The 15781-nt window shown below is 37.0% G+C and overlaps 1 protein-coding gene across 1 annotated transcript; it reads right to left on the bottom strand.

Annotated features, from left to right (window-relative positions):
* Positions 1–7667: 7667 nt before the first annotated feature.
* Positions 7668–9574, bottom strand: LOC142632543 (zinc finger BED domain-containing protein RICESLEEPER 2-like). The gene is made up of 4 exons (XM_075806925.1): positions 9542–9574; positions 9005–9394; positions 8417–8839; positions 7668–8291 (listed from the first exon to the last, which is right to left on the bottom strand). The coding sequence occupies exons 1-4, from the start codon at positions 9572–9574 to the stop codon at positions 7668–7670; spliced, it is 1470 nt and encodes a 489-aa protein (XP_075663040.1).
* Between the last annotated feature and the right edge of the window lie 6207 nt (positions 9575–15781).

The following is a 15781-nucleotide window of genomic DNA, read 5'->3' as shown; positions in this document are numbered from 1 at the left end:
TTAAGATTTAAGCATCATTTTTCAATGACTATAATTTTTATGGCACAATTTTATTATAGTCAAATCTAACTTCTAAGGTGTAACGGTGAAAAAGTGAGAAATCAACTTTGTAGTATTAAATGATGATTTTACTGTTTACTTTCACAATAAATTTGTTTAGAGAAAAGAAGTCAAATTTGTTTATGATATCCAATACAAAAATTAAGAAGGTTTATGTCATAGAATTGAATGAAAAACGATATTCATTCTATTAATTCACAATTTGAAAATTGATTAAGAAAAAATACAAGTGTTGGTCCTCGGATTTAGTCCGAGGATGAGGTTACAAAATGGATAAACTATTTCTTTCTTTGTTTTTTACTCTCTTTTTTTCCGTCCCCCCCCCCCCCCCAATCTGGATCTCCTTCTTGATTTTATATTCAGCTACAATATATTTGGATCTTACACTTGAGAGCTGGGATTGCATCCCTAGAACTCTTGTCCCATCCAGAACATACCAGCAAACTTTACTAAAATCTTAGTTGTGCCGCTACTATTTATGGTCACTTCCTCATTAATGCGGCCAGAGGAGTGGTTGTCTTGTATTTAATGCGGAGGTGATGGCTTTTATACCCTTCTTTCTTCATCTTTATCGTATTTCATGTTAAGTTTTTTTTCTTTCCTTTTTGATGGTTTAACCTTTTGTCCCTCATATAACTAGTGCTCGTCCCCCAAGGTCTAAGGTATGTCCTCGGAACCTTCATCAAGTGTGCTACCCCAATCTCTTTTGGAATCGTGAGAGTATCACCCTAGATTAGTTGTCGGATTCTAGTTCCTCCGAAGTAACCTTGACTACTTGTTGAAATTGTTTTTGGGATCCTCACCCCCCATATAAGTGATTGTCTATTACCATTCATTGATCACATTAAACTTATATAATAAAAACTATGACACAAAAATTGTATTCATAAGCTTTCTCTACTTCATTTAATAGGCATTTGTTAATGAGTCCCCTTTTAACCAACTTTTCCTTTTTTTCTAGAAAGAAAAAATTATACTTGTAAACACTCGATTTTGCACTCATAATATAGTTTTGAAAGATGATTAAAATGACCATTTCAAATACCCAAAAATCATAATTGCATTTCATGAATCAAATCATTCATTGCATATCATAAAAATGATTTTGAGATTCAAATGATCGTAACGATATGCACAATTCCCAAATCGGACCATCGGATTGAAAGATATCACAAAATCAAGTTTTCACAGTCTGCATGCATTGTATAAGGGTGAAGCCAATCACGTGAGATTAATTTAAATTAATTCTGAATGGTTAAAAAATTAAAATTAATTAAATAATTATGTGATTGGTTGTTGGTTTTTATCAGAAATAAGCTTGGTTACATAAGAATAAAATGGATAATCAGATAACAAGGGAATTATTGATAATTAAGTCATTTTAGAATACTTATCTATCAACTAATTATTATTTTCAAGACCTGACTATCAAAATAAAAGGGATTTATTTTGGAATACGAGTTAAAAATATGTCCAGGTGCAATTCCTGACTCAAAAAATCCCTTAAAAAAGAGTCAAAATTAAACCAAAGTTAGGAATTGAGCTTGGCACTTGAGAGTGCCAATCAGCACATGGCAAGTGTCAATCGACACTACCCTAGTGCCGATTGGCACAACTTTAAGGCACGTTTTGGAAACATTCTGATCAAGATAAAACACATCCATTTCGAATTTTTAGGGATAAGAATTCGACCTAATTCGTATCTGATCCAATCTAGCTTATTTTCTAAGCACAAAACCTCTATAAATAGGAAACTAAAATAAGAAATCAAGACCCTTTTTCTGACTTCTCTCTCCCCTTACGTAAAAGAAATTTTGGAAGCTTTGCTTTAGGAATTTCTTTTCTGTTAAGTAGCCTCACTTAGATCTTTAAAAAAATTTCTCTTTGATTTATGAAGAACTCTCTTCTTATGGAACACATTTATGCAGGTAAGTTTCCATCTCTTTATTCACATGTTCACATAACTGATTCAATTCTCCATGCTCTTCCTTTTTTTTTGCTTTGATTCTCTTTTGGTCAGGTGATGTGTGGGGGTCCGAGGACCGATGAAGACTAGGAACAATATGACCTTCATCAATTCATCTGTGAAGCACCTTGAACTTGAAAAGTTGGTTTACCCAAGAAGAGGATGGGAAGGTGCATAATGTTTAATGGGTGCTCGAGTGGAAGAAGTGGCCATATAGGATAAGGCCAAGGCAGGTGGGAGAAGTTTCCTGTGAACACTTACCTACCACCTCCACGTTGAATGCATAGCGACAACCTTATCAGCTGCATTAATGAGGAAATGACACCTGAACAGTGACTTCACAGCTAAGTAGCCTCTTCTACCACCTTCAGCAAAACTTTAAAGGGACAAGTGTCAGAAGGAAAGCCTTTAAGTATACAAATGGAGGGTTCGGATGCAAGCTAAGAGAGTATATAAGAGAGGGGAACTCCCCATTTGTGAGAGGCTTTTCTCTTTCCTTTTATTTTTCTAAGAAAACATTATTAGGAGATAATGACTGAAATAGCAATAGAGCAGATAGCTAAGGTTTGGTGTAGAACTCTTGCATAAGAACTCATCCTCAGATTGATCCAAGGGAACATTAATATAAACTACTCTTTACAGTATTCTTTTCCATTCTTGTTTGGATCTTTGGCCCTAGACCTAAACTTAATTAAACTTACCTTTGAAACTTCTTCCCACTCTCTAACAAATTTTATTGTTTTGGGCTTTATTCGAGGGTTAGGGCTTCACTATTCTCAATGGGCTTGGGCCGCCAATTTTCTAGCTCTTACAATTGGTATCATCTGTGGGAAGTTTTGCTTGAGGTTTCCTTAAGTCATGGCTAACCAAGAGAACACCAGGGAGGAATCTGTTGGTTCTCAGAGGGAGAACCACTTTGTTAACTTGGAACGAAGGAGGGATAAGGAGTATAATCCCACACCCAATGTTATGGTAGAAATACAACATACGGAACATACGGAAAGAAGTCATTCAAAGACTCAGAGCCATGTTTCGCATAAGCAGGAAATGCATAAATTAAAGCTCGAGATTGATCATCTACTCAAGAAGTTGCACCAAAAGGAATGTGATAGGCGAAATTCCATACTGCCATCAAGTGAAGGGTGTGGGGAAAGTAGAGACCGATCTTATAGCCGCAAATTTAGGACTCCTTCTAGTGAATCTTTTTCTGCCCCCTCTCGTTTGGATAAATTAGAAAGCCATGGGAAAAAGTATGAAGAAGGTTTGTCCCATCAAAGCATGGGGAATGATGCAATGAGCAAAACGCTCTGCCAAATTTCAAAGTCACCTTTGTAAGGAGAATTGATAGAGCCATGCTTCCCCACCGATTTACATAGCCTAGGTTCACTATTTATAATGGAAGGACAGATCCCATAGAGCATGTGAGCCATTTTAGCAAGAGTATGGCTGTTCATTCTAGGAATGAGGCTCTTATGTGCAAAGTTTTCCCGTCCAGCCTCAGGCTCGTAGCTATACGATGGTTCGACGCGTTGGCAGAGGGATCAATAGGATCTTTTGAGGAGTTAAACCGTTCATTTGGGGCTAGATTTGTAACGTGTAGCAGAGTTCCTAATGATGGAAAAATACATGTTTGTATCGCATACAAAACATATGCAACAGAAAACTAACGGATCTACTTCATTTGCAATTGATAACATGTACTATGTAAATTTCAGAATTCAAGAACAAGAGAGCGTACCTTGGTGTGGTGAAATTCAAAACAAGAATCAGAAGTACTCGGGAATACTTTTAATCTTCACTACAATTCCACTTTACACCTAAGAAGTGTGGTCTCTCAATCAGTTATAAAGGAAGAATGATAGAGTGTCTCACTCTCACTTACACACCATTTCACAATGATGTCTCTCTTTTTCACACATAAATTTTGTATGTTTCTCTCCTTATAATTGATTATCTAATTGGGCTAGACTTTTGGGTCTTTCCAATTAGGCTTTAGTATGTGGCTTGGAGTGGGACCAAAAGGGACCAATAAGACACTAGCTCCAATGGGCCTTGGGTTTTTCTGTCAACTCTTGACAAGTCCAAAGTTACCATTAACTATATTAACTATATTTAATAGTTGCACTCTAGGCCTTATTTATAAATTATATCTCAAAACTTTATTATACATGAACCCCTTCATAAAATATTCATAGTAATACAAAGTCATGAATGTAGACTGCCACTTTGTAAATTACTACATCTTATCTTTGAGTACCCGGTTTAATCCTTTAAAGTTATTCATTATATATATATATATTTATGAAATTCAATTTCATAAATATATACTTTAGTAACTTCTTACCAAAGTGGTTAGGCCTAACTCTCTAAATAACTGAACTCATTAAACTTATCTCAAGAGAATATTTTATATCTCGATTAAGAGACTATGAATTCCATCTTGAGAATATATGTTCCATACTAAATGTGGTTGCCCAACATATTGAAATTTTAACCGATACTTTAGATCTCACTCTTGATATATCAAAGCAACCTACATTTCATGATCAGGTCCATTATCCTTTCAGGATTAAGAGTTCATGTAAATAGAAGTCGTGAGATTTATTATTCATTTGACGGTCGTTAGGAGAATAATAAATCTCACAGCGGTCTAATATAATATGTCTTAACTCTTAAAATATATCAACATACCAACTAGAAATCTTCACTTCCATGATCAAGAAAAATCATCTTAGTTGATATGTTATAATCTTCACAAATGAAATTCCCAATTTCATCATCGACTACGAACTATAATTCTGAGTTTACAAAGAACTTGTGATTTATATCTTCTGTGACTTTTCACATAAATCACATACTATGCATCTCATGGACTATATGATAATGTCTCATATTTATGTTACCATTATTTTAGATTATAATAAAACAACTTTATCAATCACAATATTAAGTCATACATCATGTCATACATAATATCATACATAACATTATACAATAGGATTTAAGGACACTAATCCTAACACCTAAACCCCCGGATTCTTTGCTGTCTATGGCGATGAGGAAATGAGAAACTCTTAAGACCTATTCAGATAGGTATTGGGAAACATTCAATGAGATAGATGGGGATTTTAAGGATGTGGCTATAAGGACTTTTAAGATCGGGCTTCCAATAGAGTATGATCTGAGGAAGTCATTGACGATGAAGCCTGCGCGTAATATGCTTCAACTTATGGATCACATTGATGAACATAAACGGGTAGAAGATGATCAAACCCAAGGAAAAGGCAAAGCCAAAGCCTTCCCTGAAAAGAGGGATCCTCGGGCAAGAGGGTATCAGAATAATCGACCTAGAAGAGATTTTCACAATCTGATGCCAGGAATAGGCATTCAGATGGTCAACTCGGTATTTAAGGAGGCAGTCTATCAGATCTTAGAAAAGATAAAGAACGAGTCGTACTTTAAATGGCCCAATAAGATGGGTGGAGATCCATCCAAAAGGAATCAAAGCCTTTATTGCCATTACCATCAGGAAAGATGACATACAACAGAGGATTGCAGAACTTTGTGTGATCATCTGGATCAGTTGGTGAAGGCAGAGAAATTGAGGAAGTTCTTGCACCAACCCGCGGGGTAGTTTGGACAAGTTGGGGTTGGGTATTAGAGAGATGGAGTTCTTCGGCCAGCCTCGGGCACAATTAACGTCATTTTTGCCACACCCAGGGGCGATGTTGGTTCATGTTCGAGAGTCATGTTTATGGCCTCAAATCTTGATCGGGAAGATAGGGGTCAAGTGCCCAAAAGGTGTGGGGGGTAAGGGCCGGAGTTCAAGTATAAGTGTTTTTTTATAAGATATAAATTCTACTCTAACTTAATTTAAGTGTATACATGTGTGAAACTTCATTTTTGTTAATGTATAGCTTAGACTAGATTAGCCCATTGGGCTTAGTCTAGTTTACTGTACTTGTAATTTACTCATATTACTTGTACTGCACACATACCTAACCTATATAAGGCTCTCTATTGTGCATTATTATTTACACAGAATATACAAACCATTCAATCTTTCTCTGTCACTTTATATTCTTAACATGGTATCAGAGCCAATGCTCTGACTTTCTGGCACTTGTGGTATTCTCCGGCGTCTTTTTGCTACCCTTGCCTTCGTCCAGTGCCTACTGTCAGAGGTAAGTTACCACCGTCAGACCCACAGCATCAAAAACTCTCAGATCTAGTCTTTCTATCCATCACCCTGCCAAACTGAGAGCATAGATTGATAGATCGAACAATTTCGAGAAAAAACCCAACCCAAATCATCTCCATCCGTAGGGCTGTAAAGGAGCCAAGCTCAAGTGAGTAGTGCCTATTTGAGCTTGGCTCATCAGTAAAAATAAAATACTTAAGCTTGGCTCGAGCTCGAGACAAGTCTAAATATAATGTTTGAACTCGAGCTCGTGGAAAAACCCAAAAGCTTGAGCTCAGCTTGGCTTGGCTTGGCTTGATAAATTAATCAAGCCAAGCTCGAGCTTAACATCAAGCTCAAACTCAAGCTTTTTTGCTTGGTATTTAACAAAATTGCACTATCAAAGTGCTCAAATCTGTTCAAATCTCCAACAATCAAGTAAACAAAAATAAGAAAATAATACACTCATTTGTTCATGCTTCTAATCCCACCTGTGATTAGCAATTGCTCAAATTAAAGCTTTACATAATTAAATCAATCCATTCATACTTCCTTGTCTCTAGCTATAATATTTGTTCAAAATACAATTCACAAATATAATCTTCATACTTCCTTCACAAATATACTTGTCATATGTGATCTGTGCAGCTATATATAATCTTTAAACAAAAAAAGAAAGACCCTCTTGACATGACATTTCAAAAGTATCCATATCACCCATATAAGTTATCATATGCAACATGCCATTAACAAAAAGAATATTTAGTTTTTTTAAAACAAAAGACCATCTATCATTCACAAATCTAAGTCTTTCACTTTCTGCACCAAATCAGAATATATTCCACCACAAGGTCTTTAATAAGCACCAGATCAAAATACCAACAACCTGCATACAAAACAACCAAAAATAATAAAAGGACATTAGAAATTATAGGGGAAGATGATAATTGTAGTCAATATTTAGAAAATTAAGAGAAAATCAACTTTACATTATTACAGTTGTATTATCAATATGCACCATATCAACATAACATGCCCTTTGCAAATATAAGAAAATCATAGATATAAAAGACTATTATCAAATAACAAAGCACATACCTTACACCCTCTTGCAAACACAAAAAACTAACATCCACAAAAAAAAATCCTTCAACTCATTCTCCTTCCAACTGCATGTAAAAGCAAATATAAGCTTTCAAGAACATTATAAAAAAAAAAAAGAACTATAAAAAAACATTTAATGAAAAAAAAAGACACAGACATACTAAACAATACACTTAACAAGCATCATTTTGGAAAAGGTATGACTATCTCCGTGATGCTAGTAGACCCTAGTTCAACCTACAAAAAAAAATTAGAAGCTTTAGATTCCAAGTCTTTGTTACAAAAGACAAAAATTAAAACAAATTTAAGTTGTTTTTCGGAAAAGAATTAATAAATGTGATGAACACTTACTTTTGATTATTTCTTAGTTTTGTAAAGAGGTCGAACCCAATCACTGCCACAAAGTAAAGCTTGTACAGTTTTTGTTGATAAAGAAGCTCGATACACATCAATTACTCTACCTCCTGTAGAGAATGCAGATTCTGAAGCTATTGTGGTGATGGGAATGGAAAGTATGTCAGATGCCATTTTTGAGAGAATACGAAATTTTAGGTAGTACACATCCAAATCTGATTTTGCTGGTTGTATGTTATCAGCATTTCTAACAAATTGATCAAACTCCATTCTACCTCTAGTTTTAAACTTGGAATTATTGCCACCAAAACTACTATTAACTTCAGTGGATTTAGATGCACTTTGTCCAGCATTGCTTGAAGAATAGTCCACAACATATTCATTATAAGGTTGATATAAGGCATCATGAACACGATCAATGTTTCTAGCTACTTCAAACCCTTGATAGATCTTTGGAAAGGAAAAGTTTATCAAAGTCATTTTGAACCGAGGATCTAACACAGTAGCTATGGCCATTACAAAGTTGCATTCACCCCAATATTTGTCAAACTTTAACTTCATCTTACATGTCATAGCACTAATGTAATCATTTTCATCAAGTGACTTCTCATTTAAAACTTCTTTTATCTTCCAAACCTCAGGAAGGAATATATTTGCAGTTGGATATTCACTTCCTGATATGACATTTGTGACTTCTTCAAAAACTAATAAAAAATTGTACACATGTTCTGTCCTATCCCAATCTTCATTACTAGGCAGCAATTATACCCCGCATCTCTATCTTTATACCTAGGGAACACCTCTCTAAACTCCAAGGCAGCAGCCAACATTGCATATGTTGCATTCGAACGTGTGGGACAATCTAAGATCAACTTCTTGGACGGTAATTGCAATTGCTTTGCAATCTCACCAAACTTTATAAGACGAGCTTCTGATGCAATTAGATACTTCACACTTTCACGGACATTTTCAATCACCATTTCAATCTCACTCAACCCATCTTGTACTAGCAAATTAATGACATGTGCACAGCAACACACATAAAAGATCTTGCCACCCAACATGAGCTTCCTTTTGATAGCATCTTTCAAAATTCTTACAGTTGCATCGTTGTTGTTAGCATTGTCCAAGGTTATTGTACACACCTTGTTTTCAAGCCCCCAATCAAGCAAAGACTTAAAAATAGCATAAAAAATTACAACTCCAGAATGTGGAGGTGGTACATCACAAAAATTTATAATTCGCTTTTGTAATTTTCAACTAGAGTCAATAAAATGACAGGTGAGACACATATACCCAATTTTTTGTCCAGATTTCCAAAAATCTGCAGTAAGGCTAACTCTATTGACACTACCAAGCATAGTCTTCAATTTTTTCTTCTCCAACTCAAAAGTAGAAATGCAATCATTCCTTGCAGTATTGCGTGAAATTTTCTGGAAATATGGAGCAGTAGTTTTCATAAAAACATTAAAAACCTCATGCTCCACCATATTAAAAGGGAATTCATGCACAAGGATCATATGTGAAGCCTTTTCCCTGACATTGGCATGGTCATACTTAAAATTTGCTATTGCCACCTCACTTTCCACCCCACCTTCATTTACAGCTAACAGTTTTTGCTTCTTATCAGCTAATATACGACTTAGACAACATTTCAAGTGCCTATGGTATTGTGTTGTTGCACCATTATTATTGTAGGCAAGTCTTTTAAGGCAGTGAATACATTGAACCTTTTTTGTTCCATCAAGAAGAATAATTTCATTAAAGTCATTCCAAATCACAGAAGTCCTTTTCCTTTTCTTTTGTTCAAATGGATTTTCTTCAAGTTTGACATCCTTATTTTTTATAGATTCTTCATTCTCATCAATATTAATTACTTCATCTAGATTTTCAGTAGCAAGAGCATCCATTTGTTGACTCTCCACTTCACAAATCTAAATAAATTAACATTCCAAAACATATATAAATAAAAAAGAAATCAAATTTAATATCCAAAAACACAGCACATAGCACAAAACAAAGCTAAGTACAAAGAAACTATAACATTTTTAGTAGCTAACCACAGAGGACTCTGTACCTCAGGAAAAGAAAAGCATAGACCCATTCCAAACTACATACCAGACTTTACAATCACAATCCACTAATTACAAAGTTAAGTTATTATCAAATGAATTCAACCAACAAGATTTTTCTAAGTAATATAGAAATTTCATAAACAACCATAACTTGAAAATCAAAACGATTTCGCAATATCAAACAAACTGCGGTGCAAACAACTATAAAAATATATAGAAAATTTTTAAACATGAAAATTTACCTATGGTGAGAGAAGGCTATGAACGTCTTGGAGGATGGAGGTAGAGAGCAAAGATGGTAGTGATGCCAAATACTACACCAGATCTAGAGCTGTTGTCGGAGCTCTTTGAACACCCACCAGAACCCTTAAATTACATGGTGATTCGGTAAACACCGGACTCTAAATCCTCTTTGCTAGCATCTAACTCTTCCAAATCTAGGACTTATTCATTTGTTGCAAAGAGATATAGGGCAGATTTGGTGGAATTTCTTGGCCTCCCGAGAGAGAGAGCTGATCAATTCTTTGTGAATATTTGGGGAAAAGAAAGAAACTGATGAGAAAATAAAGAAACTGATGATAAAAGAGAGAAAGATTGAAGCTTCTCAAAGAAGCTTCGGTCTTTCCAAGATAGCCTAAGAGTTTTAGGCTGCAGACTGCATAGGATTGATATGGCCTCATTGAGTGACAGCTGAAAATTTCAGTTTGAATAAAATTGAATTGGGTTTCAGTAGAGAGAATTAAGAAGAGCTGAGAAGAACTGAAAAGAGTAATTAAATGGTAAAGTTTCGGTAGAGAGAACTGAAAGGAGTAACTAAATGACTAAATGGTGAAGTTTCGGTAGAGAGAACTGAAAGGAGTAACTAAATGACTAAACAAACACACGAAAATAATATGAAAAGACAACAAAGGGATAAGATAGTGAAGTCCAGCTGTATATGAAGGGATAAGATAGGGCCTGTACTACTGTATTAGAGTCTTTAGTGAACTCTAGAAGGTAGAAGTGGAGTGAAGTTCAGCTGTAATGCTGTATGCATGAAGTACAATTGTACTAGCTAGAGAACTCTAGAAGGTAGAAGTGGAAATTGACAAAAGCCTGAATTATAAAGTGAAGTCTCTGGTCTTTTTTTCTTTTCTTTTTTTTTTCTTTTGCTATTAATGTTAAAAAAAAAAGGAAAGAAAAAAAACTTAAAGTAATGGTTACTAAAAATTATCTCACGTGTAAAATTTTATTATTAAAATATGTGTAATATAAAAATATTTAGTTTATTTAGTAAATATATATCAAGCCTTTTATCAAGCTATATACAAGCTTAAGCTTGGCTTGTGTTGTATCGAGCCCGATTGTTCACGAGCTTGTTCACAAACAAATTTTTTTACTCCGGCTCGGCTTGTTTATCAAACAAGCTAAAAACTAAGGCTCAAGCTTGGATTATTTATAAACAAACAAACATGAACGAGCTTTTTATCAAGCCGAGCCCGAGTTGTTCATGATCGCTTTGGTTCGTTTACAGCTCTATCCATCCGAAACTGCAAACGCTTCCACGCACCACCTAAAGGTTCGGTCTCGCAGTAACACGCGCCCATGCGCCACCGCCCAATCTCACACGCCATCACATGCCTTTCACTACCGCTTCGCCACGTTAGCCCTAATGACGTTAGCACACGTCAGCCCTAGTGACGTCAACATCCGTTGACCTTGCCTCTATCGTTGACCGAGGTCAAAATTTTTCGAAATTGCCTATCTTGCTCAGTTTTTCACGTAGATTCCGTTTCTCGGTTCAGTTTCTTCGTTTGAGGTCCCTAAATCCCCTTTTTTTGGTCATTTTCTTCATTATAGCTCAACAAAACGAACGAGATATCATACGTCCTATCACCATTATGTTGGATGGTCCTACTAGCTATCATGCATGGTCTCAGAATATGATTGTCTTTCTTAAGGGCCGTAAACTATGGAGATATGTGATTGGTTCAATTTCTAAGCCAGTACCAAAACCTACGTCCAAAGCCACAGCTGTTGAAGATGCCTTAAAGACTGTTGTTATGAAGAACGCCTAAAGGAATGGGAGAGTATTCAAAGTAAGATCTTGTCTTGGTTTATCAATACCTCTATTCCCTCCATTCATAATCTTCTTCCTCATTTTGAGAATGCTGAGGCTGCTTGGAAATTTCTGGCTGATTGTTATAATTGCACTAATGATTCAAGCCTAGAGTTCCACATTGAATCAAAGCTTTATCAAATGCGCCAAGAGACAGGTCAGTCTATTTCTAATTTTTATTCTCAGCCTTTTACTATATGGGAACAACCCTCTGCTACAGATCCTCCACTAGTGTGTTCTAAGGCATTGAGCTCTTTGTTAAATATCGGGATCGCCATAAATTTATGCACTTCATAATGGGTTTACGTGAGGATTTTGAGGCTACTGAGGCTACTAAGGCTTCTCTACTTAGCCAGTCTCTTAGTCCTTCTCTTGATACTGCAGTTAAGAAGCTCATTTTTTAGGAGAACCGTTGGCCTACTCATCACATGTCATCATCTGATCATGTATTGGCTACACCATCTCCACAGCCTCCTATTGCTACATTCACTGCTCCTCCACGAATAAACTCTGAGCGTCCCACCTCTCAGTCTTTCAAAGGTACTCGCTACGAGTTTTACCGTGCCAAAGCCATGACATCTCAGTTTGTCGCAAACTGTAGAAAGTTATGCAAGAGTAGAGTAAAGCTTCTTTTCCTCGATCAGTTGTTGTATGTCCTTCAGACCCATCGGTTCCTACATGTCCATTTTTGGCTTCCTCACTTACTATGGCTGATATTGAGGTAGTATTTCAACAGGTTTTATCCCAAACTTCCACTGCCCTTTCTGTCACCTCAGGTAAACAACCTTGGTTTTTTGATACTGCATGTTGTAATCATATGACTCCTAATGAATCCCAATTTTTTGATAAGGCACCCTTAGAACACCCCATCGCCTAAATTGCTGATGGAACTCCTATGCTTGTTAGTCATAAAGGAACAATCTCTTCTTCTTGTTTATCCCTTAGTGACATTTTTCATATTTCAAAGTTATCCCTCAATTTGCTTTCTGTTGATCAACTTTGTGAATTAGGCATAGATCTTTTATTCAATAATCATGGTGTGGATGTGCAGGATCCCTAGACAGGTCAAGTGCTTGGGACAAGCCGTAAGGTTGGTTGCATGTTTGAGGTTCATGACTTGAAGATTCCTTCACAAATTGTTTCTGTAGCTGCTACCATTGCCACCCCCTAACTTGATCTATGGCATGCTCGTCTTGGTCATCCATCCTTATCTCGTCTTTAGTTGTTAGCTTCTCAAGGTCATTTAGGTTTAGTTTAGTTTCAAAAATTTGATTGTACTTCCTGTCATTTTAGCAAACAAACAAATTTACCCTTTAATAATAGTGACTCATTTTCTTCTGCACCTTTTGATCTTATACATTCTAATATTTAGGGTCCCACACCAATTCCCACTGAGGTGGGATCTAGATATTTTGTCATATTTGTAAATGATTTTTCTCGATATAGTTGGATTTATCTGTTTCACCATAGGTTTAAACTTGTGTCTATTTACCAAACATTTCATAAAATAATTGAAACACAGTTTAATCGCACTGTCAAAGTCTTTCGATTAGATAATGCTCAAGAATATAATGATAAATCTTTCCTATCCTTTTTAGACAGTCATGGTACCCTTCCTCAGCGGTTTTGTCCTTACACTTTTCAAAAAAATGGTTGTGCAGAATGAAAACATCGTCACATTCTTGATGTTGTCCGCACCTTTCTCATTTCTGCCTCTCTTCCTGAGCACTTTTAGGGTGAGGCAGCACTCAATGTTGTGTACACCATTAATCGTATTCTTCACCAACTACACACAACAAATCACCATTTGAGCTTCTTTATGGTCAAGCCCCTGACTACTCCTCTCTTCGAGTTTTTGGCTGTGCTTGCTTTGTCTCTCTTCCTCCTCATGAACGAACAAAGCTCCAGCCTCGTGCTCGTCTCTGTTATTTTCTTGGTTATGGTGTATCTCAAAAGGGGTTTCATTGCTATGATCCCATTTCTTATCGTTTTCATGTCTCTCGTCATGTTGAGTTTTGGGAACATCATCCTTTCACGAGTCTTCAGCAGTTTTCTGCGTCCTCTTCCTCAAAGTCTCCCCTTTTTATCGATCTTTTCCTCCCTTTCTATCTTGAACTTGTGGAGGATTCTTCGATTTCGGCTGCCTCTCTAGAAGACTCATCTCCGGTTCTGTCCCCAGCATATGACCCTCTTATCTTGGATCCTGTGGCACCACCTTCTTCTAAATCTCCCATTGGTCCTGAACTTCGTTGTTTCACCTGGGTAAGCATTCCTCCCCTTTATCTCATTGATTATCACTGCTCTTTTGCTCTTGCCACCCTCTATAAACGTCACACATATCGTGAGGCCCATATTGACCCTCTTTGGCAGCAAGCTATGAACGAAGAACTAGATGCCCTTCATAAGAATCACACTTGGGATATGGTTAATTTGCCTCCTGATCAGTTTGTAGTAGGTTGTAGGTGGGTTTACAAGATCAAGACCTAGGCTAATGGATCTATTGAACGATACAAGGCTCGCCTCGTTGCCAAGGGCTTTACTCAGGAGTATGACATTGACTATGAGGAAACATTTGCTCCCGTTGCTTGCCTTACATCTGTCAGATGTCTCATTGTTGTGGCTGCTGTTCACCGTTGGCCTCTTTATCAAATGGATGTGAAGAATGCTTTCCTCAATGGAGACCTCCAAGAAGAAGTGTACATGCAACCACCCCTTGGCTATCCACACTCAGGCAGTCAAGCTTGTCGCCTTTGCCGTGCTCTTTATGGCCTCAAGCAGGCTCCTTGAGCTTGGTTTGAAAAGTTTAGCTCAGTTGTTGCTCAACAAGGTTTCACTTTGATTCCTCATGACACTGCTCTCTTTGTTCGAAGATCCTCTACTGGTATCACTCTTATTCTTCTTTATGTTGATGATATGATTATTACTAGAGATGATTCTGCTGGTATCCGCTCTTTTTAGCACTTCCTTAGTCAACATTTTGAGATGAAAGATCTGGACACTCTCAGCTATTTTCTTGGCCATAAGGTTACCTCATCCTCTGATGGATACTATCTTTCCTAAGCTAAATATGCTTTTGATCTTCTTTCCAAAGCCGGTATCACCGACAACAAGACTGTTTCCACTCCCTTGAAATACAATGCAAAGCTCACACCCTTGGATAGTGAAACTATATTTGATGCTACTCACTATCGTCAATTGGTTGGTAGTCTGATCTATTTCACTGTTACTCGTTCGGATATTTCACATGCTGTGGGTATGGTTAGTAAGTTCATGGACGCCCCTCGTTCTGTCCACTATACTGCCATTCGTTAGATTCTTCGATATGTCAAGGACATACTTTATCATGGTCTCCATTACTCCTCTCGGTCTTCTATCGAGCTTCATGCTTATTCAGATGTGGACTGGGCAGGTGATCCGACTGATCGATGCTCTATTACAAGTTTCTGTTTCCTATTGGGTACTTCTCTTGTCTCGTAGCGTAGCAAAATGCAGGATGTGGTTTCTCGTTCCAATACTGAGGCTGAGTATCGTGCCATTGCCGACACCACCTACGAGCTTGTCTGGCTTCGCTAGCTCTTGGCTGACATGGATGCTCCACAGCCCACTGCCACTCCTTTTTATTGTGACAATCATAGTGCTATCTACATTGCTTATAATGATGTCTTCCATGAACACACCAAGCACATTAAGATCGACTACTACATCACTTGCCAGCATCTCAAGAAAGACAATCTTAAGTTGTTCTCCATCTCCTTTGCTGACCACCCTACTGATATCTTCACCAAGACTCACCTGCCTGATCGTCTTCGAGATCTTATTTCCCTCCAGTTGGCTTCCTCCTTGCCACCTCGAGGTTGAGGGGGATGTTAGTGTATAGCTTAGACTAGATTAGCCCATTGGGCCTAGCCTAGTATACTGTACTTGTAGTTTACTCATATTACTTG

This window comes from Castanea sativa, chromosome 4 (genome assembly GCF_040712315.1).
Source record: "Castanea sativa cultivar Marrone di Chiusa Pesio chromosome 4, ASM4071231v1".
NCBI lineage: Eukaryota > Viridiplantae > Streptophyta > Magnoliopsida > Fagales > Fagaceae > Castanea > Castanea sativa.
The sequence above is the reverse complement of the archived record's forward strand: the minus strand, read 5'-3'. Positions and strand labels throughout refer to the sequence as shown.